Source organism: Canis lupus, chromosome 23 (assembly GCF_048164855.1).
Source record: "Canis lupus baileyi chromosome 23, mCanLup2.hap1, whole genome shotgun sequence".
In the NCBI taxonomy this organism is placed as follows: Eukaryota; Metazoa; Chordata; class Mammalia; order Carnivora; family Canidae; genus Canis; species Canis lupus.
This window is the reverse complement of record NC_132860.1, coordinates 35,991,086-36,018,809: the sequence shown is the minus strand read 5'-3', so window position 1 is coordinate 36,018,809 and position 27,724 is coordinate 35,991,086. Positions and strand designations below refer to the sequence as shown.

At 38.0% G+C, this 27,724-nt stretch overlaps 1 protein-coding gene and 1 long non-coding RNA gene across 34 annotated transcripts in view; one reads left to right on the top strand and one right to left on the bottom strand.

Annotated features, from left to right (window-relative positions):
- LOC140615100 (uncharacterized) overlaps positions 1-21,964 on the bottom strand; it is a 38,780-nt gene extending 16,816 nt beyond the window's left edge. The window contains exon 1 of the long non-coding RNA XR_012015777.1: positions 21,865-21,964. This is a non-coding gene — a long non-coding RNA (uncharacterized lncRNA). The remainder of the gene's footprint in view (positions 1-21,864) is intronic.
- Positions 1-27,724, top strand: part of DLG2 (discs large MAGUK scaffold protein 2) — a 1,975,849-nt gene that overhangs the window by 1,941,924 nt on the left and 6,201 nt on the right. For 18 of the 33 annotated variants that reach the window (XM_072794850.1, XM_072794842.1, XM_072794853.1 and 15 more), the window contains 7 exons: positions 3,498-3,597; positions 7,706-7,747; positions 15,199-15,249; positions 16,196-16,297; positions 19,104-19,276; positions 21,403-21,512; positions 27,129-27,220. In XM_072794850.1, the coding sequence (XP_072650951.1) occupies positions 3,498-3,597; positions 7,706-7,747; positions 15,199-15,249; positions 16,196-16,297; positions 19,104-19,276; positions 21,403-21,512; positions 27,129-27,220 (670 nt within the window). Of the gene's footprint in view, positions 1-3,497; positions 3,598-4,433; positions 4,480-7,705; positions 7,748-15,198; positions 15,250-16,195; positions 16,298-19,103; positions 19,277-21,402; positions 21,513-27,128; positions 27,221-27,724 lie in introns of all 33 variants that reach the window. The other 15 variants (XM_072794854.1, XM_072794851.1, XM_072794849.1 and 12 more) reach the window with 3 other exon arrangements.

The following is a 27,724-nucleotide window of genomic DNA, read 5'->3' as shown; positions in this document are numbered from 1 at the left end:
TCTTTTTATTTTTTACATTATCATAAGAATAAGAACAATAGAATAGAGCCCTCAAAAATATGAATGAGTGTCAAAGGTTAACAACCTACAAAAGTATTGTTGAATCCAATAACTTCTGATGGCTTCAATAAATAACTGCCAAACTGTAAAGCTGTGGGAATGATGACAGATTATGGTATCATGAAAGTCAACTGCTAACAATTTTAAATAAATATTTGAAACAGGCTTGGATTACAGAAGCTTTTCTTGCTCCTAAAAGCAGCAATATCTGCAACAAGTAATATTTGCAAATTCAAATCCTGACTTTACCTCTCATCAACTATGTGACTTTGGACAAGTACAGAATATTTGTAAACTTCAGTTTCCTCATCTGTAACATGAGGAAAATGATGATACCAACCTCTTGAAGTTAGTGTGGAGATTAGCAAAGGTAGAGCTTTTAGAACCAAGCCTTGCACATAATAAGTACTCAATAAATGGTAGTCGTTGTATCACTTTTGTTCATAAGAACTCAGTGATTCAGGCCAAATTCTAAAATGGAATTCTTAGTTATGCCAACTTGCCACTTACCACATGTGATTGGTATTTTCAAAGTCTCGATTCAAGGAAGTTTCCTGCCATGAAAGGATTAGATCGAGATCTAAGATATAGCAGTGTAGAGAAAAAATAGCACTGATCAAGTATGTTTAACAGAGCTGTAAACCAGCCTTCAGTTGCTTTAGAGTTATGTGCTCTATAAATAGTAAAAGTGCTAATTTATTATTCTCACCTAACACTCATGTAACAGATTTTCCTTTTTTCAAATTTAAAAGAAAATTACCAGTGACAAAAAGCTTATATAATGGTATTATACATGTCTAATAAAAAATAAAGACTAGTGTTAGAACATTATAAGCCACGTATAACCTCTTACATTTGAAATGTTTAGCTAAGATCCTAAACATGTGACTTTTAAGTCTGTGAGTGTGAACAGAAGTTGTGATTTGGTTTTGTGTCCATAAATGTAAGGCCATTTAACAACTGGTAATTCTATTACCTACTCTAATTCCAATACAAAATGACCTTGGACAATAAGACTAATACATTGGATAATTTTATTTTTGAGCAATTATGTATTTTCTGTTCTCTTAAAAATGTGGTGCTAAATATTATTAGATCCCAATCAGATGACTCATGATACACAACATTTTCATAATTGGGAAATGTTAACACATTATACAGTCCTTGCTTTGAAAAGAAAAAAGAATTAATCACAGACAACACATTTTCATTTTCCTTTGATCCCATGAGACAAGTTAAATGATGTGGTTTGCATGTGGCCCCATTTTGACCCTAAAACACCTCCATGCTGTCCATCTGTGTCTACATTTCAACCCCAGGCTTTATTCCTTTGGGCATTGTTTCATATTTGCATGAAAATTTGTAATTTTTTTTTTGCATGACAAGTCATCCATGATGTTGAAGTTAAATGTCTAACATATCTTGCAATATCACATGTCATTAATTCTTACATAATTTTTTTCTTTTATTTTCAGTTACTGAAGTTTAAAATGCTTGAAATGTAAAAGTGGCATGAAACTGGAGTGATGCAAGAATATTTAATGTTCCTTTAAGGATTTACCATTTTTTAGCTGGGAAAATTTGGGGGGAGTTCCCAGCCTTGTCCCTGGACACAAATCTTTAATGGCAAGTGTGACAGAACTATATTGAACATAATAAAGTGCTGTCAGTGGAGTAATAAATTCTGAAGTAATATTTCTTTTTACCCTGAGAACGTATATCTAATACTTGGTATGTTAAGCATAAAATATATTCCTTAATTTCAAAAATTATTCAAGATTTGACTTACTGTTTTTTTCCCAGAATCTTCTTAATGGAACATAAAAATCAAGCTCCACTGATTTTGGTGAGATTCCCAGCACCAAACAAAGTAATAAATTACTGAATGACAGCACTGACATTTTAGCAATTTAATTTTTCCTAAATAAACATGATGACCAAAATGGATATTTGATATAGGAGCACATGATTATACAAAGAAAATAAGTTATTTCCACTGTTTAGTCAAGCTTCACACCCATAAGGGCATGCAACTGATTCCCACCAATGGATAAAATATATACATCCAAACAAGACCTTTTCCTTCCAAATAGTCACCCTGCTGGCCCTATATTTATTCTTACCAGCTGCCATTGCTAAAACTATTTTAGGATACCCCTGTCAAATTTCCATCAGAGTCTTTGGCACATTCATTTTAATGCCTATGTGGTAACGAATCTTGCTCTTTGGAGAGTAACTCTCAGACCCAGTCAAATAAGTATGGTAATCAAGCTGGTGAAACATTTTTTAAATGATATGTGAATATGAATTTACTAAGACTTGCATAGCTTCTAAAATGACTGTGAACACATTTCCCGAAGAAGAAACCCCACAAAGCATTTACATAATAGCAACAGTGGGAATAAATGAAATTTTCTTAAGGAGTCTTCTCAGCAAGCAAATGAATGAGTTCGAATATATGTATTAGATTATGTATACCTGTCTTACTTTTAATTCAGCCTCATTTAACCTAATGAAGTGGTTTACATTTTTAAGGACACTCCTTCTTACAGTATTTTTTATCATGTCAGAATATAGATGAGTAACCATTATTTCTCCCTTGCTCAAGTGAATATCAAGTTAGAATCTTTCAAGATCAGATTTTGGTTGACAGTATCTTAGCTGTCACCAACTAGCTCTGTGATATTAGCAAGGGACTCAACCTCTCTGTGCCGTTGGCCTCCTGTTTCCAAGATGAGGGTGTGAAGCTCATGTGTCTTTAAAATCTCTTTTGAATGAATAATGATCGTGGATCTATGTGTGATACTATAAATATCCTATACCATACATCTACACACTCCTTTGTGTGTTTTAAATTAAATCCAGGCTGAAGTAACTCACATTCAACTTACTAAAAATGACATCCAGGTACTAATGTGCCTAGTATCTCTAAGAAAGTTTTTTCTACCTGATGATAATGAAGATAAAAAAGATGATGTTAAAAAAAAAAAAAAGATGATGTTTGTATAGCACTTTATGTTTACCCTGCCTTACTTGAGTTTCACATCCTAAGCGCTATTATTATCCTCCATTATGCAGATGAAGAAGATACTGAGGTTCAGAGAGATTTAGTTTAGATTTAGGTGATGGACTAACAAGCTGTAGAGCCAGGACAGAGCTCTGGGTCGTCTGCTTACAATTTAAGACTTTTCCTTCATCATCATTTGCCTGCAACTAGTCTTTTCACTAGGAGACATTTTTTCCCAAAGTGTCATCATTAAGAATTTACATTCCTTGTAGATAAAATCTGCCTTTAGGAACCCTCTGGCACCTCTTTAGACTATCTACTTGCGTCACTACAGCTCTCTCTGCTTTTACAAACTAGTTGTTTTGTCAGCATGAGTGTGACAACAATTAGACGTCCCCTGTTTTTGCCCCATGCCTTTTCTCCTTCACAGTCATTCAATGACAAGCGTAAAAAGAGCTTCATCTTTTCACGAAAATTCCCATTCTACAAGAACAAGGAGCAGAGTGAGCAGGAAACCAGTGATCCTGAACGTAAGTAGATTCTCGAAGAGAATGTCACATGCAACACAAGAGAAAAAAATTCTTCACGGGCAACACCCATGATGTAGGCTCTCCCACGCCACACGCCTAGGCAAACAAACATGGTAGGCAGGCAGGTCAGGGCTTACTACTGTGACCAGTGTTTGGCTGCAGTCTGGATCCTTCCCTTGGTGTGGTTCTTGACAGAATGCATTGCAGAGGGACTTCGGGAAGCTGGGACTTTGCTTCCAACCAGCATTTTTCTGAGACCAGGGCTGGGTTCAGTTTGTCTTTCCTATCACACAGCTCTAGAGGGCTTGAGACAGATTATTTGCTGAACAGAAATATTGGTTCCATTGCCACCTGTGTGTTTTGAGTTCTAGCTCACTGGGAGCGAATAATTCATACTCTATATTGATTACTAGCCCTGAGTTTACACTTCTCCCAGCAAATGTTAAATACTTAACTGAGCAGTGAGCTTGTATTGGTGGATACTAAATCTAAGAGTTTGTCTTGAAACTTGGATGTGGAGTATCACTCTAAGTGGTACATTTCTGTGGCAACGTTAACAGCGAGCAAAAATGGCATTTGGTGAATCTTCTTCTTTTTTGTAACAGTCTTCTGAATTTTTTTAACTTCTAATCTTTTGAGTTGCTTTACAAATCTTTAAGTCTCAGCCCAGGGAGTTTGGGGTGACAGCTGTTTCAAAAAAAGAAAGAGTGGGATCCAGATTGCTTAGGCAACACGGTCTGTCATGGTAGTATCCATTTCAACTCCACTGACTTCTTCCTTCCTCTTCCGTGGCTGTTCTTCCTCTCTCATTGCTCTCTCTGGGGACTTCTATGCAGGACATCCCCGGATTAGGTGACGACGGTTATGGAACAAAGACTCTGAGTAAGTTCCCAGGAATGGTCACTGTAACTTTTCTTTTCTTTTCCTTTCCTTTTGAGTTTGGCTTTTGTTCCTTTTCTTGAGGGCCTTTCACTCCTAGCATGCACAAGATACGAGTTTTATGTTACCTAGCTGTGAATGCTCCTACAGAGTAATTTCAACCGTTTTGTTCTGCATGTCAGCATTTAAAAGCAAAATGTGTCAGGCACTGTAACTACTGTTGCAGTTCACACCTTCCCTTTCTGACCATGTTATGTGGCCAACATGGTCATGATGCCAACCATGGCATCCCTTGCTCTGCCGCCTAACACCAGAGAGCAAGAGCCATGTTCAAAGAAAGGGTGAGCTAAATGTTCTAGAACAAGAAAGCAGAAATGTACTTTATGTAGCTTTCTTCTGCCTTTTTAGCCAGAAATATTTAATGACCTTGCCAACTTCCATAATGGGGTTGTACTTTGCTATTAGTAAAGGAGCTATTTTATTGTCAAAGGGAACATGCTTTCTCAAAAAATAAACATTAAGCTATTTGATCTTCCATGGATAATTCTTTGTTATTAACTATGATTGATTTTTCTTTCTGACTTGCAGTGATCCTGCTTGAAACGTTTGTATGATAGAGTTTTAGATATGTATTAATATGTTTTTCTATCAGTCACTTATTAGCTGTATTACATAATCAGGTCTTCATTTTATAGTATAGACTACAAAATAAAGTTTATTAAACCTTTAAATTTTCTACTTATTAATGCCTTTAGTCTGTGTCTCATTGCACTGAGCTATAAAAATTAATAATACTGTGTTAATATGGTATGATTTTTCTTTCCTTATTACTAACTCCATTGTGTAGGCACCAATGAAATAAGAACAGTTTTGTGTCTTTTGCAACGTATCACATGCTCATTTTTTTTTGTTTATTTTGTTTTGTTTTTATTTAACAGCTACGGGCAGTATTTTTAGAAGCTATTCATTTCATTTGTATAAAACAAAATAGCATTGAGCTGGACTTTGTTTTCAAGAGCTGTTTCTTAACACTGTAATGATATGCTTCATCCTTCAGATTGTTAATTTGGACCTTTTTTTATATACAGATATAGAGAACAAAATCTGATCAAGAGTAACTACTGATCTTTTTTAAAGATGAAAACTTTATCTTTGAGTCTCTATATGGAATATGTCATGAAATTTTTCTTGAATTAGTGGCTGAAGTTCAAATATGGATTTCAACATTATCTGGATAGTATCAAGTACCACCATTTTCTAGATTTTCAAAGGGGGCAGGGTGCGGAGGAGAAGCATTTTAATATATTGCTAATAAATGAACATCACTGAAAAGTAGTTGCTATTAGAATGTCAAAAATATGCATGATGACCTTTTAAATCCAGGATGTGCAAATGTTTGTTTACTTTTTAAAAATTGAACAGATTTCACTAGGTAAAGTTATTTGCCAATTAATGCTACTGCTAGCCATAATTTGGACTTTAGCTAGAACATATTTTCAATTTCTCTTTACCTACAAAATGGAAAAATTCTGTTATACAAACTCTTGATACTTCATACTCGATAAAACACTGCATAGATAGCTCAGCTTCATTCTCAGTTATTTTTAAAGTAAATCAAAACAAAACAAAAACCCTGTCATCCCTGACTCAAGGTACTTAAGATAATTGTGTATATGAAGATACACCATTGTTGGGTGTGTACCTTGACCTTTTTTCAATAACAGAAAACAAACTTGCACCCAGCCATTCACACTTCTTTCCCTCATGCCCCTTTGCATTTGTAAAATTTGTGCCTAAATTAGCAACGTAGTCCTGGTCATACACCAACACAAAGAGCAATAATTCATGTGATTTTAACCCATGTTTTGCTTTTCTTCCATTTCATTCTCTAAAACTAATCCTTCCAGGATGCATCACGTCAATTGTGAGAATCCTTCCACAATACCTACATGTATCCCTCATCACATTGTTCACTTTAAAAGTATTATAATTTGTTGATTACACCTCAATGAAGCTAAATAAAAAGATTAATCCATCCAACTGGTGAGAATCTATAATATCAAATACATTTTAAAGCACGTTTTTACTATTAGGGAGAGAATAATGTTCTATATTCTTAACCTTTTTCTAAAAATGTACAACAGTTGCCACTTTTTTTTTTTTTTTTTTTTTTTTTTTTTTTTTTCAGTTGCCACTTTTTAAAAGCCTGAAGTTGTTGCTAATGAGTTTCAATAACAAGCTTCAAAATAGTCATATATTCTTCATTTAATTAACCTGATATACAAAGAACTTGATAAGTTGATGAATTTATCTTCTATAACTTAGTACAGAGTACAAGAGAAATGATTTCTGGAAGTAAAAACTCTAATTCTGGCATATATAGCCCTGTTATGTTGGCTAAACTGTGTTTTATGAAAAAAAAATTGAAATATCACTGTAAAAGCAAGTTACTCAACATGAATTAAAAATATACTTCATGCCAGGACCTGTGCTTGGTATCAGACCATCTAGCCCCTCCCTGTTTCATCCCTCCAGAACCTAATAGCTCTCCAAGCAAGGATCTTAAAATAAAATCAAGAAAACATTGAACTGATTCCTAAACCATTTTTCAGTGACTCATTTCTTCCTCCAAGATTTTTCTCCTCACTCCCTGAAGTAGGAAAAATCTTTAATAGTCCCTTTTCACCCTGAGAATTAGTTTGAGAATTTACATAGAAATAAATTTCAAGGGGTCCCAGGGACCAACTGGCAATCTGAAATAAAGTATTTCCGCAAAATACCTAGAAAGAGGCTAAAATCAAGAAACAAAAAATTTGTAAGCAAACAGTGCCTCCACTCCAGGAGCTTCTGATCTTAGAGTCAGGAAACATCCAGCTGAGATACGTTGACCTCTGTCACATGAATCTGGAAAATCAGGGCCCGTGTGGATAGGGCAAAGCAGACATAAAGAGAAAAGTGCTCAAGTTGACCTTCTCTATTTTTTGTGATGAAAGCTACTTTCCTGTTTGCTAAACAGAAGACCTGGCAGTCATGTAGTGGCTTCTTGTCAAATGGAGATAAAGTTTTCATCTTTTGTATCTTCTCTGAGTCTTCTTAACACCACCTCTTCCGCAGCCTTCCCCGTGCCTCTTGCTTCCACTCGTAGTAGGCTTGCATGAGTGTATTCCTTCGCCTTCTGGCTGCTCTCCAATGCTTGGTATTTCTTTAATTTGCTGTGCTGTTCTTGCAGAACATGTTTCTTCTAATGCCAGCGATAGCGAAAGTAGCTACCGTAAGTTACTGCTTGGGTTTGTGATTCTTTCCTTTGCAATTGCTCCATTGCCTGTGGTGGTCATTTCAGATTTTCGCTCTTGTTCTGTTTCAATTGCTGCCCTTGATCATCCTCATCCAAAGCAAATGGCTTGAAATGAAACCGTTGGTTGATGTGGAAAGATACAAAAGACACTTGGGCCCTCTGTGGACCCTTTTGTGACGTGTGCAAGCAGTGGCAGGCTTGCTAATAAGCCATCTCAACCTCAATTGGCCATGGTCCGAGGATGCAGTTCTCCCAGAGAAGGTGGAGGAAAAGTTCCACCTCATGGACTTTGACATCCTGCTCCCCGAAATAATTAAAACCCCCTTCCAGAGGGTTGAAAAGTCATCATGGTTTTATTTTCCTTCTCATTTTGCCTTTTTCTTTCTGTGGCTGGCTTCCCTTTTCCAAAACAAATCTTGTGAAATTACAGTGTTCCTTTTAAATGGAGTGTGAACTTTTATATCTCTTCTCTCCTTGATTAGTATTCTAAGGTAGATACTATGATACATCTGACTTTATATTTCTGATGGTTGGGAAGTGATGATAAAGTTTCATCCTCTAATGTTGAAGGAACTCACTTTTGTTTTAAAGTGAACAAATCTTGGATCAGAAAGCTTAACTTTCTGAAAAGGTAGGTAACTAAAAATTATTTCTGGTCCTTATCTTTGTTTGGTCACCTCAAGCCATTTGCTTAGTGTATAAAAATATTCACCAAACACCAAGTACATCCCTTTAATACATTCTTGTGTAGACCACCTACTTACTGGTCTTTGGTGACTACCCTAGGTACTTATTACTACGGGGATCCTTACAACTTCCGTAATAATTATTTGTCCTCCTTAGTGAAATGGGTTACTCAAAAAGCAATTACTGAGGTGATTAGAAAAGTGCAGGCCCAATACAAATGACCCACAGCCACCATGACAGAAATTGGTTGGGTTATTTTCCCCCCTTGAATAGCATATTCATTAAAAACTAAAAAGAATTTGTTTTGTTCTTCTATTACAGCATGGTGCTATATGAAACCATGCCTTTTTTGTGGTGGAGTGCCAACTAGTAGTCTTGGAATATGACAAATTCAATGTGGACTTTGAGATAGGCTTTATAGAATCAGATTGGTAGCAAATAGAAAAAAATGAAAAAGAAGAAAGGTGACAGAAAGAGGTAGGGGCCAGACGAGGAAGATGAAACATAATGCAGAATAAAATGAAAAAAAAATGTGATGAGATACCCTTGATCAATCAAATAATATGAGAACTACCTAAATTTTCTTCCTCAACAGAATGACAAATCTTACTGGTGAAAGGATCAAAGAGTTCTTGTTCTCAATGTAATCCTTCACATTTTTGCATTCTTCTCACTCTTAAAATTTTATGATTATCTCAACTTAGCGAAACACTTGCCTCCCCCTTCCCTCCATTTAATTTTAAAACAAAAAGAAACCTGGCCAAGAAGAAGTAACCAAAGATTGCCTTCCTAACACATGAGGTACCCTCAACTTAGTATAAGGAAAAGCAGAACTTGTTTTTTGGGTTTCATAGGACCAATGGGCCTGGTTTGTTTGATATTCAGGCTTACTTGTTGTGCTTCCATCCTGCAGACACAGGAATAGAAAGGGGAAACATCATACCTTGTTCTTTCAATTCTTTCTATGGAAAGTATATAGAAGAACTCATTTTTAGAGCCCCTCTTTTCTCTTTCAGGGGTAAGAATGTTCTTCCCAGAATCATTAAGTTAGAAAACCTAGGCCAAGGCTTTCAGCTGCCTAAAAGGGTTTTTGGTAGTGAAGCTCTAAGATGACATCAGTAACTCTTCATGATCAAATAGTAGGTGCACATAAATACTCAGAATATGTGCTCAGTGCACATAAATACTCAGAATATGTACTCAGTGAATAAAAGAAACACTTGCAAGCAGCTTGAATTATCTATGAGAAGAGAGAAGAACTGGAACTGGACTCTAAGATATTATGAGAGCAAATGTGTGTGGAGTTTACTAACCTCTATTGGTTTGGGTCTCATCTGAGGTTACTGATCAGCCACTCAGATTGCTTTCTTTACAAATGAATGAAAGTAAAAACAGCCTTTCTCATAGCTTAGTTGAAAGAATAATATTTCTTTCTCCAGGATGGAAATACAAGGAATTATAGAAGAATGTTTGTTTATTTATTCATTCAACATGTACCATATATCATGCTCCTTTCAAAGGCACCATGAGACCCAGTAGGAATCTCAACCAACTCTAGAACTCAGCACACACATAGTGGGGAGAGATAGCAATAAACAACAACAGCAAAAATGCAAAACGTGCAGCAGTTTCTAAGGTAAAAGCCTGATTCAAGTAGTAGAGGCTTCAGAGATGACGTCAAAGAGGAGGTGGCCTTTGAGCTGAGCTTTGGAAAGATAAGGTGCATGCCAGCTAGATAAGTTAAGGAAGAAACTTTCCAAGCACAGCAAAGGCATGAAAAAAAGACACAGAGACTTGAAACACACCTGCTTTCCAGAAAATTGCCATTTTGAAATCAACACAGGCTGCATTTTTCTATTGAATTCCTGGGTTTTGCTGTAATTATGACTTTTATGTTTTGTGTATAAATAAGTGCTAAAAAGACCCTTTTTCTACTAACGTCTAAGTGTTATTTTTTACTCTTAGAACGATTCCATGTCCACTCTGGGACACATGCTTAAATAAATGGTCATTGGTTAGAAACTAAGTCCCAGATCCCCATGTCTGAAAGCTCCAGAGACACAATTCACACTACATCCTAGAATTACATGTTGTGACAGCCTTAACTGAAAACCTCATACATTTCCTGAGATACACACACACACACACACACACGCACACTCCACACACACATACTTTCACAGACCTCAGTTTCTAATAAACAGCCCAGACCTTTCCCGCACCATCTCAAGCATTCTAAAATAGAATTTTTCAAAGTCCAACTATATTGAGCACTAGCTAAAAATGCAGTTAATTACAGTGCACATTGTATAATTATGCAAAATACCCCCTCAAAAACGATCTTCATTAGGGACTAATTCCAGATTTCTCTCTGTCAACAAAGTAGTACAGTATAGGCTTGTATTTGTGGTTGTTTTTGTATCTCAGCTTTCAGACGTCCTTGCATTAGGACACAGTAAAAAACAGGTAGTCATCGTGGAAATAGCAAATCTCTACAGCTGAGTCCTGCCTTCCTCAAAGCTCACAAAGTTCTTTATATCATGATGGGTACAGGAGAACTGATGATTATCTTTCTAACCTATTGGGGTTCATCAGTTAAGTGAGAGTTTCAAAACATGGACATTGAAGAATGGAGTGCTGATATGAGGAGACCCAAAATTTTTCCACTGGAATTTATCAAAATAATGCCCATATTCTTCTCCTTTCTCTGCGGTCTTCAAGTATTGCACTTGTATTTCCTCTAGTTCTTTAGCTTTTATAAAGCAATTTTTCATTATCTTTTTCTTATTTGATTTCTGCAACAAGACTGTGAGATATGTCTCACATTAACACTCCATTTTACAGATGAGGATGCTAAAGCTCCAAGAAACTGCATAATATGGTGGCACTCTGTAAGACCAATTGAGATATTTTGCTTCTGAATTCCATACATTGTCACCCTTCCGTACAGTGTGAAATCTCAGCTTCCTTGTGTTTTATCCAGTACATTTCAGCTATTCCATACCACCTGTCAAATTAATACAAGCAGAAACATCTATATAGCATTAACTGTGCACTAAGCCCAGTTTTAGGAGTTCTGTGAACATTAAACTGAATCTTCTGAACATCCATCGAGACACTGAAACACAAGTTCACTATGTGACCTTGAAGAAATCACTCACCATCTTTGAACCTTCCTCCTCTCCTATGTAAATTGAGTAGCTTGAGTTAGAACACAGACAGCAAGCAGATTTTAACCAAGATCCCAACTCTGACCAACGGGTAATAGCTGCCAGAAGAATTGTATTGAGAAGCATTAAGGCCAGGCTAAGGCCCAGCAGTAATGTGGGCAATGATCAATCTGTAGTGCCTTCCAAGGGCATGGAATGGGGGAGTGACCCCATATGCTACATATTTGCCATTTATGAACCCAATGAGCTCTAAGCCCTTTCTTAGAGCTAACATTCTGTGCTTCTAAAAACATAATTTATTCTTAAAAATCATCAAATGCAGGCACTGAACACTAAACTTAGAACATTAAATATACTACCACTGGGCTTCCCATCCCCCCCCTCTTTTCTAGTTTCCAAAAATTCCTAAAGAACACCAAGTTGCTGTTCTCTACCATGAGAACATAAGAGGGTCTCCCTCTGAGTCCCTTTTACTGTGACTTGCTTCCAGTTTAGAGTCTCATAGAGACTGTTAACAGAGGCCTCTACTCTCCCACAGCTGCAGCTGTCTGCACCCAGCACTGTGCCGCTCTCCCACTTCCAGCCATGCATTTGCCAAAACAAGACCAAGTAATAGTTTGTACCTTTTTGTCAGCTGTTATTTCTAAGTGCCAACACCTCCTGATCAAAAAATAGAAAAACTACTAAGGATGACTATGGTATGGAGATGACACAGCAGCATTAAAAATTTAAAAAAAAACAGTTGGTGTTTACAGATGGAACACCTTCTGGCCTCCCAGTGACTCTGCCCTGGGTTCAGCTCCTATCTCTGCCACCCATGCTTTGTTCATTTGTAAGGTCTGCCCCTATATCCCAGCCCCATCAGAAAAGTCTCCATCTCTTGTCATATACTCAATGAGGAGTCAAAAAAAAGATATGGTTTTAAATCTTGACTCCACTACTTCCTAACTGAGTAAACAAGCTCCATTGACATCTCTGAGCCTCAACTTCTTCATCTGTAAAGTGGGGATCATCAGAGCGCCTACCTCAACAGAAATGACTGAAAAATAGAAAGCAATGGATGTGAAAGCACTTTATGGCCATACAGGCATGAATTCTCTTTCCTTCATTGCTGTAACTTTTTTTCCTCCTCCTCTTAGTCTCCTTCACATTACCCATAGGGCTTTTCATTTCTGAACATGAAAGTAAAAATTGGTTTAAGGTGCTGAGATCACAGCTATGACATAATCTCATCTACCACAACTCCCCTGCAGGCTTCCTAACATAGTAGCTGACTGTCACAGGGTCTTTAGAAGTGGGATGGGCCTGGACAGAAGGATGCTTCCACTGAGATCTGCAGTCTTCCTGCTCTGATCAAGAACCAGTGCCTTTTGTAAGTCAGAAAGTAAACCCAAAAGCAATGCATAAACAAAAGAACTACAGAACTCTCTAACAAAGTTAGTCAAAGCTATGTTGCTTTGTCCTAGTTTTCTGAATCACAAATGAAACATACTGTCACCAAATATCTTATTTAAGGTTTGCCTTTAGAATATCCCATCAGAATAATTTGTAAGGACATTGGGAAAAGATTCCTATGGGAACATGACGTGTTATATTTATTTAGAGAAAACCACACTTCCCAAAGCGAAAGCATACAGACCGAAACACAAAGAAAAAACTATCTTTGGCCTCATTACTCATCCCATTTCCTACCACTAAAATCAGAATGCAAATTCATTGACATTTTTCTCTATGTTAAGCACTGGGTATGCCATGGTAAGTGAAACCCAATCTTTGCCTTTATGGAGTTCCCAGTCTAGTAGAGAGGCATAAGTATCCCCTGATGTTTAAAACCTTCGTTATCCTATCCTCAGGATTCTCCTCTCACATATTATTGGTCAGTCCATAAAGATTTCCCTGTGATGTTACAGTCAAACACTGCAGTACTAGTCTGCCATATTTCAAGCCCCAAAGCTGTACTTTGTCCCCTAAAGCATTTTTACACTTAACCTTCTGAGTTCCTATGACCTCTACATATCTCAGGCTTTAGGTACTGTGGATCTTAGCAATCAATCACCTTCATTATTTTTTGACCTAGACTGTAAATTTCAGCTATTTAGTTTATTAAAAGGGAATCATATTTTCCTGAATTAAAAAAAAAAAGTGTATCTGACTCCTCACATATCAAACCCCTGCCCAGATGTGGAAAAACCCCTGAACTTTCTTGGAGCAGCCATGAGTAGATGTCACTGAGAAAGACCTTCAAGGAACATTCTCCATGCCATGAGGAAATAGCTTAGCCTAGCAGGGCCTTTCTCAGAGTAAACCTGCTTAAGGATGAAGAAAGATGTGACTTGGGCCCGGCACCATTTCTCACACTTGAAAAAGTAAGACAATCTCACCCTACCCCATCCCAGCTACCTGGTCTCCAAGGAAGTCATCTGTACTTCACAAGTTTTCCATATATTTCCTAATTTCCCCCAAATTAGTCGTCATCATCAGAACTGTTCATTGTATTAACTCTTTTTATGAAATTAACTCACCTTTTCTGGTGCTGTGTCTGTTAAAGGAGGAGCACATTGACAGATGGAATGTGTTTCAAGGGGTTGAGTAGATAAAGCAATGAGTTGCATTGCCCTTTGGTTTCAGGAAATACTACCCCCTATGACACTCTTCTATGTAACAGCATACAGGGAGTCCTTTCCAATATCCCTAAACTACTTCCCTACCAAAACACAGTCAGTCCTGGGCCGATTGCAAAAAGAGTATATCCTCTGGGTTCACAGCTGAATCAGGCTAATCTTGTACCCAGTCCATCAACTGGGTAAAATAGATGTTTGAAAAAAATAATTGCCTAAAACCAATTAACTTTCTATGGTTATTTGTTGACCAGAGGCCCACTGTCAATCAGAAGACTTGTAGTAAATGTCTTTGGCAAAGCTGTCTTTTACTACATTGTCTTCTTTAGTTCCCTTCCCAAAGTTTTAAGTAGCAATTCTAATCAGAGATTTAGGGTCCTCCTCATTTTTTTTTTTTATCTTCTTGAACTGACCCAGCGTTTTCTTGATGAATTAACATTAGAATAAAATCTTCAGTGTCCTGTGGTATATGCTGATGAAGGTTTTGTGACATAAATGAACCAACCAGACACTTGTTTTTGAACAATGTGCTTCTTTGGAAAATAAAAAAGAAATGAAATAAAAGACCCAGAAATTCTGATAATGTGGCAGCAAACTACTGGAAGGACCCTCTGCTGTACTGAATGGTTTCATTTTAACTATAAGTAATAGGGGCTCCACTTCTCAGTGTCAGACAGAAGGCATTCTCATAGGTCACTGTCCTGCTGAACTGCAGGTAACTAGTCTCCAGGCATTACTGACAGTTATGACCATTGAGAACCTGATACCATAACAGTGCTAAAGAGTTTTATGAGGATGAAGAGATTTTTGGAATGGCTCAAGGAGAGAGGGCAAGGAAAATGAACCCTGAACTGTGTCTGTTTCCTGTGCTTCAGAGCAGGGCTTGTAGCTGTGATATGTGGTATATGACTGGTTGTTAGTTCACTGTCATTCTCCTTTCTTCTCTTCTCAGGAGGGCAAGAAGACTTCATTCTTTCTTATGAGCCTGTCACAAGGCAGGAAAGTAAGTTTCCCAGCATGCTCTGGTTCCTGATTTCCAGGCCATATCAGGTGACACCATTATAGGAGCCAAAGAGTGAAGGACTAAGGACTATAAATCTGCTTAATACTCACTTGTCCCCAGACCAGACTCTTTGGCACGAACAACTTCCCTGCTAGGTATGGGCAGTGACAGCTCCCAGGAGATGAAGCAGCCCTCCAGATGAGTGGTCCTAAGTGGAAGGAATCACTAAAAATCCCCACCTCCAGGACAAATGCATAAAATCTCCTGGGAGACTCTTGTCAGCTCAGTATTGAGAAGGGCTCTCTAGCACACCTGTCCTAAAATACAAGCCACCCTCTGAGCTGCTCCAGAAGCCTGCATCTTTTTCTGGGAGGCATTTATATAGACACTAATGGCTATTGACAAGGACATTGCAGAGAAAATTCAAGCATCAGAGGAGTTGTACCAAACGGACTTTAGAGTTCCTTCTAAACTCATGTTACAAAGGAATCGGAAAAACCTCAGCAGAGAATAGACAGCATTTTGAGCTGAGGGAAAGATATAAAAACATAAGGTGTCATTATACTAACAATTACTTCTTAAAGTCATTATCTAAACAATGGCCAAACAGCTGCTTTGGAATCTTTTTTCTCCCACTCAATTGACTAAATTCAGTAGTTGTTTTGACATTGTGTAGGCATAACATAAGAGTAAGCAAAACCCCCTCCAAATGTTTCTTTTCTTCAATAGACACTGCAGTTGCTTTTCCCTATTGGTAAATTCCAGAAAATAAACACAGCCAACATATCGAGTGTTCTACAAGGCTGTATGGGCAACTTATCCAATGAAGTAACACCGTCAGCAGTTCTGTTTGGCAGTATTGCCTTCAGATTCACCCATGTAGGGCAGTTGTGCCGTCTTGACCAAGTCTTTCTCCTCATTTGCCTCTTCCCTTCCCTCTCTGCAGTAAACTATACCCGGCCAGTAATTATCCTGGGCCCCATGAAGGATCGGATCAATGACGACTTGATATCTGAATTCCCTGACAAATTTGGCTCCTGTGTGCCTCGTAAGTATTGTGTCTCTTTTTGCTAGAAGAAAGGCTCCCCTCCTTTCAAGATGATAAATGTAATTCTGTTCCTCCAATGATCTCCAGTGATTCAGATACTATCAGTTATCTATTATCCAAACATCTTTTTTTTCCATCTGAGCACTTTATTTAATTTTCTCTGCTTAACACTTTTCATCAGTGCTGCCATGTATTGTTCCTTATTTAGTAGAGTATAATAAGTTCTCCAAACTGACTGTGGTCCCCCAGAAAGCAGAATGAATCCTTTCTCTGTAACTCCCATAGCCTTTAAATAGCATAGAATTGTTTATAGGCATTAATAATTCTTTATAAATTGATTGAAATGCCACTGAAGCATCTTTTCCCATAGAATAAGAGAGACCAGAAACAAAGCCACGTATTAAAATCATCTCAGGATGACTTAGGGCCATGTGTCAATCACAAAACAAAACAGCCTTTTCCATGGGTAATTTCCAAGTGCTAGGATTTGAGCAGATGAAGACAAGAAAGCATATAAAACTTTAATCTACCTTCTAGGCCATCACAGACTTTAATCTGCTTTCTTGTCCTCATGGACAATCATCGGATCTCTTGGTCCCTCGGAGTGTAGCCCCATAAGAGTCTATCTGCTCTATCTCCCATGCACACCACACTTTCCCATTCACCCCGTACTCATTGCATTACATAAAAATGTGTATTGGACTTCTGCTTCTGTGTATGTGTGGCAGTATGTGTGAGTGTGTTTAAACAGACCACCCCCCTTCCACAGGGAATTTCAGTTTATTAGATAACTGAGCTCTTAAATCTGATCCCAAAAAATATTTTTCTTATTATACGTTTTTTAAGCTTTGTGCTTTAAAGTGTCTCTTACATTTCAGCACTGCAGATGTTACCCAGAATACCTAAGAATAGTAGGAGTCATGTGTGTGCAAGTATGGAGACACAAGGGAATTATATCTCATGAAACTGTTCCCAGCAAGGACTCAGATCCTGCCATACAGCCTATCTCGAGAAAGACTCCAGACAGAAATGTTCAGTCAAATCCTACTCCATTTAGCCTCCAGTGTGTTCCTCCATTTTGGAAAGAAAAAAACGAGACAGTCCTTAATTATCATTTCCAATTTCCCTCCACCTTACACTCTTTCTTTAGTTTTAAATAAATAGTGTAATAACACAATTTAATGATACTCAATATATATTCATTGTATAAAACCTGGAAAATGCTAAAAAGAAAGTTAAAAGAGAAAATTTATTTTTTTTTAATTTTTATTTATTTATGATAGTCAGAGAGAGAGAGAGAGAGAGGCAGAGACACAGGCAGAGGGAGAAGCAGGCTCCATGCACCGGGAGCCCGACGTGGGATTCGATCCCGGGTCTCCAGGATCGCGCCCTGGGCCAAAGGCAGGCGCCAAACCGCTGCGCCACCCAGGGATCCCTAAAAGAGAAAATTTAAAGCATAAAGATTTTCACAGAGTATCCAGAGATAACATTATTGTTAATATTTTCATAGATTTTCACCTATTCCTTCTTTCTATACACATATTTTCTACTTTGTTTGGGTGCATGTTGGATATATACATATTTTTGGCTTAACATTATTTAAAATTTTATGGTAATATTTTAAATAATTATTACATCATAATCATTCCTCATTTATGGGTATTTTGGGTTGTCTCTCCTTTTCACTATTATGAAATATAATTAAGGTATAATTATAATTATGTTATAATTATTTATAATTTATAAATAAATATAATGAACATCTTTAAGGGTAAAACTTTATCTGAAGCTTTGATAATTTTTTGAGATAGATTAGGAAGAGAATATCTGAGTCAAAGATTGGAAATATTTTAACATCTTTTATTTATACTGAGAGGATTGTTTTCCCTTGTTCTTACTAAGAAATTTAGTCACCTCTATGGTTAGAGTTGATGACTTTTAGTCCACCTTAACTGTGGTGATCTCATTTTACATCTTTCACATCCCAAAATAAATTTTTACTGTTTGTCCATTTTTTTTCCTCCTATTTATATGACACATTTTCTTGCTTTTTTGCTTCTCCTGTAATCTTTTATTGTGTCCTGTACATTGTGACACTATGTTATTGAGAGTCTGGATTTAGTTATCTTTATTTATAGGATATTATGTTTTTGTTCTGGCTGATAATAACTTACTGGCAAATCAGCTTCTTCAATTATGACTTGGTTTTACACTTTGTGAAGGTGGGTCTAGAATAAATCTAGAGTAACCTTCTAAATTATAGCCTTTCCACTCAGTCGGTTAAGCGTCTTGAATTTTGGCTCAGGTCATGATCTCGGGTCATGAAACCCAGCCCCACATCGGGCTCCATGCTGGATGTGGAACTTGCCCCTCCCTACAACCTCACTCTCTAAATAAAACAAAATAAGACAAAATAAAATAAAATGTTAAATTGTAGCCTTTCGGTACTCAACCAAATGCACAGTTCTAACTGAACTCTAGTGTCTCCTAGCACTAAAAAACCTTTACACCTCCAGTTGTAAATGAAAGTAGAGTGAATATAGAGTTCCCATCATGTGTTTCTCCATTCTCAAAATCACAGTCCTGTGCTGCTGGTCGTCTGATGTGTGACAGCAGCTGTTCCCTACACTTTGTCTAGTTTTATAGTTGCTTACCGTGGGAAGCTGACTGGTACCTGTCACTATGTCATGGTCCTCCATATTACATATTTTTGTATATCTATGTTGAGGGTATGGTGAAGAAAATGGGTGTAAAGGACATTTATGAATATAAATTACCTTAATTGTATTATTTTTGTCTTATAAAGATACTACGAGGCCAAAGCGTGACTATGAGGTGGATGGCAGAGACTATCACTTTGTCATTTCCAGAGAACAAATGGAGAAAGATATCCAAGAGCACAAGTTTATAGAAGCTGGCCAGTACAATGACAACTTATATGGAACCAGTGTGCAGTCTGTGAGATTTGTAGCAGAAAGGGTACGTCCACCAATCATCTTATACCTCCTCTAAAGAAGGTTCCCAGGTGGCAAGCTGCATTTTTGGTCTCCACTCTCTCTTGATTGCAGTTGTAAATTTTGATTATTCCTTTTAAGACTTCCAAGCAGAGAATGACTTTAGAGCAAGGTCATTAATCTTTGTTCTAATCTCAATAAAGCATGCTGACTGACTTGTGGGGAGAAGGGGGTTATAAACCTAAAGGCAATTAACAGCTTGAAGTTTATAGAGATTCACTTTGTCCTTGACTCACTTATCTTTGGCCCCAGTAAACAACATTGAATTTATTAAGGAAGCTTTATTACTCTTGGTTGTTTAAATCAGCATCCTCAGTTCTTTTTATTAGCAGGAGTTACATTTTATTTCCCTGAAAACTTGGGACCCTTATAGTGAGGGGTAGCCAGATGAAGAGGGGTAGGGCCTAGCTTATAGCTGGCAGAAATTCCAACTTAGAGGAGGTGTGAATACTGCCATTCCCTTCCCATCGATCATTTCAAGGGCACAGAAAAGAAGAGAATGTTCAAGAGAGAACAAAAAAAAAAGAGAGAGAGAGAGAACAGGATAGGAAGGCTCTTGGGTGTGCCTCTAAGATCTGCCTATAGAGAGATCCTAATCTGTCAACACAGAAGACCCAATTTCATGGGAGAAAAGAAAAGAAAAGAGTTAAGAGTCAATCATATTTGTTATATAATTAATATTTATTGGGTTGATTTGATGTGACTTGACACAACCTTTTGATGTACTGGTAAAAAGTTAAAGAAATTTTAATGTCTACCTGAGAATACAATAAGCTGCATCTCTCGCTCTCCCTCAAAAATTAGCTATATATATCTATGAGCTATATCATATTGTTTCTAATCAGTTTCCTGGATGATTGCATCTATTCTCTCCTTTGAACATGTAAATACAACCTTTGTTAACTTGAAACGTTCTGGCCAGTGAATAATCAAGCAGCATGTAGACATTCTGGTTAGCTGTTACATTTCACAGAGAGCAAGCTTGGAATTTATTACTTATGTGATACAGGGCTTGAACCATCTTAGTTGGTTCAAGTATTTGCTGGAGTCTCTTTGTTTTCACATGGGTATTAAAGGAAGTTTTTAATCCTCTATTATTGATTTAGGACTGTTACTATCTGTACAATATGCCTTTTCTCTTCTAAAGTTCTTCTGGCCTCAGGGTAATGAGGCCATCTCTCTCCGGGAGTTAGAATATGATGTCTGCCAAATGTATCTACTTTTCCTAAAATACTTCACAAAGCAACTCCTTGCTCTGAGCACTCATTGCAGTAGAAGCCAAGTTAAATGAGGTGTGCTATATGTAATAGAGTTTTCATTTAACAAACAAGAAATTTACATTCACTGTGCATACACTCAGCACTTAAGATGTAATATTGAAGGTAACTCTTTTTGTGTCTGTCCTGAGCTATACTAGACTGAGCATATCCAGGGCAGGATACATATAAGCACTCAGCAAATGTTTATGAAATTGGTCCAAATTCACGTGATTCACATCATTCCTCCAGACTTAACATTGGTCAGGGTGAGACAATGAGGTTTCTATTTATTCCAGCCAATGATACTGTCAGTGCTCAAGACTTGAGTTTGAGTTCTTCTAACACTGAGATTTTGAGCAAGTTACTTATTATTTCTAAATCTTAGTCTTATCTTCCATACATTGTGGCTTATAATACCTACCTCATAGATTTGGGGATTTTTTGTTGACAGTTGTCTTCAGAGATGTTTTTTGAGAGCTTCATGAATGTGGACCCAATCATATCATATAAGGCTATGTATCTTTGTGCAAAACGTCAGGTATTTACTTAAGAAAATTAAGCTAATGTAAAATCTCTATCCCAGTGGCAGGCCCTTAGTAAGGGAGTAATAAATATGAGTTATCAAAAGCATTCAGGGATGACCCTGAATATCAACCTTTATTTATGCTTTGCAATGATACTTTTCCAACCTTTAGAAATTCAGTATCCCTTACCTTCCTCTAAAACATGCTTACTTTTTTTGTTTTGCTTTTGTTTGTTTGTTTGTTTGTTTTGGTTGGGTTATGATCATTCTTTCTGGATTAACTCCATATTTTTCTTCTCTTTCTACCAGGGCAAACACTGTATACTTGACGTGTCAGGAAATGCTATCAAGCGGTTACAAGTTGCCCAGCTCTATCCCATTGCCATCTTCATTAAGCCCAAATCTCTGGAACCTCTGATGTAAGTGGAGGGCACAGGAGGCTGTCTTCCAGCTGCCTGTTCCATGTGACACAGCAAATTGCTGACAGCTCTTTGTCATAAGTGCTTATAAGTCAGAAGTGCCATTATTTATTTTTTTAAGCATTTCCTTTTTGAAAAAATATATGAAAGTCTTTTGAACCACTAGAGACATAATGTCAGTAATTCCCTAACATGTCTTCACTAATGTTTCTTGATTTTTATGTTCATTTCACAAGTTAGTGTGTATGTGTGTGATTTGTTCTGTTTTGTTTTGTTTTGTTTTGTTTTATTGTTTCGAAGGTAGGTTGTTTTGTTTGGTTTTCAATGATAGGAAGCAATCATCTTTGCTTACCTCTTTCTTGTGAAAGCAGTTCCATTAGTAAATCTTTTAAAATGTGTGGGTTTTTGTAGAGGGAACAGACAATATCCAAGACTCTTTGTATTGACATTTCATTTAGTTCTAGCATAGAATTCTTCTGTTCCTTAATTAGAACCTCATGTATGTAGAACACTATTCTTAATAGGGAGTTTTCTTAGTGACATGGCAGTAGCACATCTGTAACTTACACCAATAGCTCCATACCAGTGCACATTTATGAATAAGGCAAAAACTTGGATTTTTTTGTTGTTCTTTTTTTTTTTTTTTCAGAGGGCTGGAAAAATATCTTCCTTCAAATTCATTAAACAAATTGGGCAAATATTTACAACCAGTCTATAAAGTAACACATTTTCAGTGGCAGTTTGATAGAAATTGTTGACATTGCTTTCTAGACAACTCCCTTACACACATGAGGCTACAGTAGCCAAAAGGGTAGCAGACCAAAGAGGCTATAGCAGGCACTTGACAACCAGTTGGGCTAGATTTGGTTTTTCTCTTTGCCTCTGATCAGTATGTCACCTCAGGCAAGTTATTTGACGGCCCTAAGATTTAGTTCCTCTCCTCAAAACTAGGCACATTAATAATACATACCTCACAGCTGGTATAAAGGTTAAACATGATCACGAATACAAAGCTCCCCATATGGTCTTTAGCGTATATAAACACTCAATAAGTAGTAGCTACTATAACTCTAAAAAATTTCAAGTTACTTCATTGTTAAAGGAGTGAAACTATTTTATCATTACAAAACACAAAAACTACCTTTTCCAAGAGGTCACAAGAGATAATGCTAGTGTGTCTATTGTAAGAGCTTTGCTAAAATGTGCCTCCATTTGGGCCTTGAGATTTAGAGCATTTGACAGGGTGCAGAAGTAAACTCCAGAGTACTGGAAAATAGTGTGCATGGGAAAACCAAAGAAAAGGAAATTGCTTAATCCCAGAGGTGAAACAATTACTTGCAGAGGTATCAGCCAACTGTTCCACATCTTCTGTATGAGTGGAGAAATAGAGCAAGCTGCAGTAGCTAAAGAGTTGCAACCTAAAAGAATTAAGTTACACAGTCTCTGGGGAAATTGCCAGAGAGGTGTCTTAAAAGCAGAATCCATTCCCATAAATAAAAGATGGACAAAGGTTCTTACTAGGATGAAAAAATAAAATCGAGAGGTCACTGACAGTACTTTCCACCCCAAGATTTTAGGTTTTTAGATGTTAAATTATAACATCAAGAGTTTTGCCCATGGTTAGCCCATGGAGAAATATGAATTGATGATAAAATACTGGTTCCTGATATTATTATCCCTGATAGCATGCTTTAAATCTCTCCTCATATAGGATACAGTGTTGGGTAGTGCACAAAGTAAATTAAGCAACCATAAATTTCATTATGCAAAAGTGATTTATAATCTGTAAAGAGCCTCATAAATGTTATTAGCAATGCTAACATGAAGAAGAATAGAAAAATGGGAACAGCACCTCCTGGGAACAGCATCTTAAAGGCCTGTTTCAGAAATAGAAGAATAAGGTTTCACATCATAAATACTCGGTGGGATAAATGGCTTCCCAGGGAAGTGAGGCCTGAGGGAGAAACAGCAGTTTCACATTTGCTTCAGTGTGATATTGGGAGACATTCCATCTGGTGCTCGGTAGGAGAAGGGTCTACTTCCTTCCACAACTATGAGATGACTTATTTAGTTTTGCCTTGGGGCGCTGTCACAGCCACTTATCACCAAGGAAAATTAAACATACCGAAGGCTGGATTCCACAATGAGGACCGTGAATCTGACATAATTTGCTGCAGCCATATTCATGAGTCTTGAGTGCAGTAATGATGACATTCAGACTAATGTGATCTTATTATTACATGCTGAATGTTTACTTTCCATTTCCCTCTTCTCCAAGGGTTTTTACTTTGGGAGCAAAGCTGGCATGAATTGCCCATTCCCCAGGGAGGAGTGAATGCTAGGTCAACTGGAACAAAAGCATGGCAGCTGTCACATTTAGGCACTGATACATCATCACACACATTATTTCTCAAGTGCATCACCCACAGCAAACCACAGAGCTTATTAGCACATACATAGCTGGCGCTTCAGAGGAGCATAAAATCAAGGGTGTATATAAAAGAGATGTTCTTTTTATAGCATGCCACTGCATGACCTCTGTTGCTCACCCCCACCTCTTGGCAGTGTGAAGCTTTCCTGTGTGTCTCTCTCTTGCCAGCCCCAATCTGATTTTACCTTCTTGCTCCCGCGGTGGCCCATGTTTTCTTTTGTCTTCAACTGTACCATAATTATGTTTATTTATCTAGTTTTCCATTCATTCATTCATTTACTCATTCAACAAATAAGCCTTGAACCAGACTCCGTGACACATGCTGATGAACATAACCCTGCTCTCTGCCTTCAGTGAACTCACAGATTAGACAAGGAGACAAAGTATATAATAGATGATACATCAAAGGATAAAATTGGAATTCAGTCATGGCTACAGTAATTGCCAAGGGAATTCAAAGAACACAAGCTAGAGCACGAGCAAGGAAGTCCAAGAAGATCCAGTATCACATGATTTCTTGACACCTGGAGCAAAACTCAATCTTTCTATGAAATGTATCCCTGGATTTAGCCTAACATCTTCTGTATCCAAGGGTGACATCCACTCACAGCTTCTAGGACTGTGCTATTTGGGAAGAGAATCCTAGATACCATCCCTCAGGGCAGGAGGAGTTTATCTCAGCATCAAGAGTTCAGGAAATTCCTATTTTTTTCTATTGCAGCCATCAGATAATGTTGAAAATCATGTTAATATTGGACATCAGGTTATATATATATATATATATATATATATATATATATATGACATCAGTTTTTAAATTTTTTCCAAATAAACCCCTTGAGAAAGTCTTGGTATAATGGAAAGACTTTTTTTTTTTTTTTTAAGATTTTATTTATTTATTTATGATAGACAGAGAGAGAGAGAGGCAGAGACACAGGCTCCATGCAGGGAGCCCGATGTGGGACTCGATCCCAGGTCTCCAGGATCGCGCCCCGGGCCAAAGCAGGCGCCAAACTGCTGTGCCACCCAGGGATCCCAGTTTGACTAAAAACTGATTTTAAAAGAACCTTAAGGAATCCCTGGGTGGCTCAGCAGTTTAGTGCCTGCCTTTGGTCCGGGGCATGATCCTGGGGTCATAGGATCGAGTCCCACATCAGGCTCTTGTATGGGGCCTGCTTTTCCCTCTGCCTATGTCTCTACCTCTGTGTGTGTGTGTGTGTGTGTGTGTGTGTCTCATGAGTAAATGAATAAAATATTTTAAAAATAATAAAAAATAAAAAAATAAAAGAACCCCAAAACTTTGAGTTCTGACATCAGATTTATTCTTTTACCCTGTCAAGTCCCTTTATCACTTCAGGCCACAGTGACATGCCCTAAAACCACATTTCCCATACCCCAGTCTCTGCTTTCCTCAGTGGCATGTAAAGGCAGCAATGCTTTCAATATTCTGTGTGCCCCTGTGATGCATCCCAGTGGGCCAACCAAAGTACCTTTGCCCCTGGCTAGACTTTTATCAGCCCAGCGCAGCCACACTGGTATTCATATGATGATAAGAGGCAAGAATTCTCACTTTGATTAATAAAACGTCTTTGATTAAGAAAAAATGTGAAGATAAAATAATTTTTACTTAGTAAGTATGGTTTGTTTGGTAGGCAAAATATTTTCCCACCTAGAGCACATGGAAAGATAAAGCTGTCACTGATTGGGAATCAGTAGATTGGGTTATTTTCCATTTCCTTCCTACTCAATTTGTTCTTGAGGCTCTATTTAAATAATCTTACAATGACTAAGCGGCACTTATATACACCGATAGTTGACAGACTAACAGAAAGAAAGGGACAGAGTCAGAGTCCCAGACATAGTTCCTTTATAGCCCATTTTCCTATCAGAACAACAAAAAAACCAAATCAACATGGAGCCTCTTCCTGAGATCCTCTATCCTTGTTCACCATGTAGGTTACTTGCTTATTATAATCTATTGGAAAAAATTTTGATTCCAGCATGTTTGATTGTTACATTCTCTCTGTGTCTATTTATTCACACCTCCCTCAGCCAATCCTTCAAATGCCATTTGATTTGAGACATTCGATGAAGTTCGAGGCACCTGGGTGGCTTAGGTGGTTAAGCGTGAAACTCTTGGTTTCTGATCAGGTCATGATCTCAGGGTCACGGGATGGCTCCATGCTCAGCAGGGAGTCTGCTTCCCCTCTCTCTCTCCCTCTGGCCCTCCCCCTGCTTGTGCTAGCTCTCTCTCTCTCCCTCTCTTGATCGCTTTCTCTCTCGCTCTCTTTCTGTCTCTCTGAAGTAAATAAATAAATCTTAAAAAAAAAAAAAAAAAAGATATTTGCTTCACCCTTTGTAGAATCTGAGCAGGGAGAGCCACAGAATGCCCCCTTCGGCCTGAAAGATGCACATGACTAAAGGGCCTGTCACATTTTCTATAATTCTCAGAAAGCACATTCTGTTTCTCCATTCCACATATTTCCCACTCCACACTGAAGATGAACAGCAGCCCATGGGGAGAATGGGGAGTGGAGAACTCAAAGGTTTCTGTGAGGGCAGGACCTGCCAATGGTCAAGTCTGGTTCTCTCAGATGTGATGAGGTACCAAAGGCTCTGATGTCCCCTCCCTTCTCTCCATCTCTTCTCCCTGCCTCTGACCACCTCTTGACGATTTCATCCGAATCTATGTCCTACATTTAAGAGAGGTCAAGATAGTCTAGGACAAAGTCCAAGAAAGAGTAACCAGGAAGGTTAGGATTTGGAAATCACATCCAATGAGAGTAGACGAAGGAAGTAGGGCAATTTATTCTGAAGGAGTGGTAGCCTCAAGGGACGAATGAGCACTTGATTTAAAGATCCTAGTGCCTATCAAGGAGGAAAGTTTAGTCGTACTCTGTGTGACTGTAGAGGACGGAACAGGGAGCAGTGACTGAAAGTCATAAAGAGATCATCAATCTAGTGTGGAACCGAGAGACTGCCCTCTGAGAGGGTGAGCCCTCTGGGAGGGGGTCCTTGTCGCTGAAATTATTCCAACTCCAAAGAGGAGTCTCAAATAAGGACTAGGAAGCTGCTAGTAAGACTACACTGTGCTTCCTGCAGGATTCATTTTTGCCACACATTTTAATTTTTCAGGATTTGGTACATTCCGTGTGTGTGCTAATACCAAACCCTCATTTTCCCAGGGAGATGAATAAGCGTCTAACAGAGGAACAAGCCAAGAAAACCTATGATCGTGCAATTAAGCTAGAACAAGAATTTGGAGAATATTTTACAGGTAAGTTCATTTACCCTCATACTGTGAGAAAGGATCAACTGTCTAGCATTTGGCATTAGAGGGGGCTCTGGGCCTTACCAGGGCCCTATCTGGGCCCTAAAACCAGGCCTTATCTGGGCCCTAAAACCTTCCTCTTGAGTAATCCTAATTTCCCTCTGCTTTACCTATCTGATCCAGAACTATGGATCTCTGTTTTCTCTGGATTTAGCTGCAGCCAGCTCTAGATTCCCACTGGCCCTCTGCAAAAGCATGAGTCACAGATGGCACTGAGTTGTCTCCCACTATTAAGATTTTAGGTGGGGTGCCTTGGTGACTCAGTCAGTTAAGTGTCCACTCTTGATTTTGGCTCAGGTCAAATCTCAGGGTCCTGAGATTGGGCTCTGTGCTGGGCATGGAGCCTGCTTGGAAATCTCTTTGTCACTACTCCCTCTTTCCCTCTCTAAAAATCAAAAAAAAAGGAAAAGAAAAAGGAGAAGATTTTAGACATTAAACTATCTCCCTGAT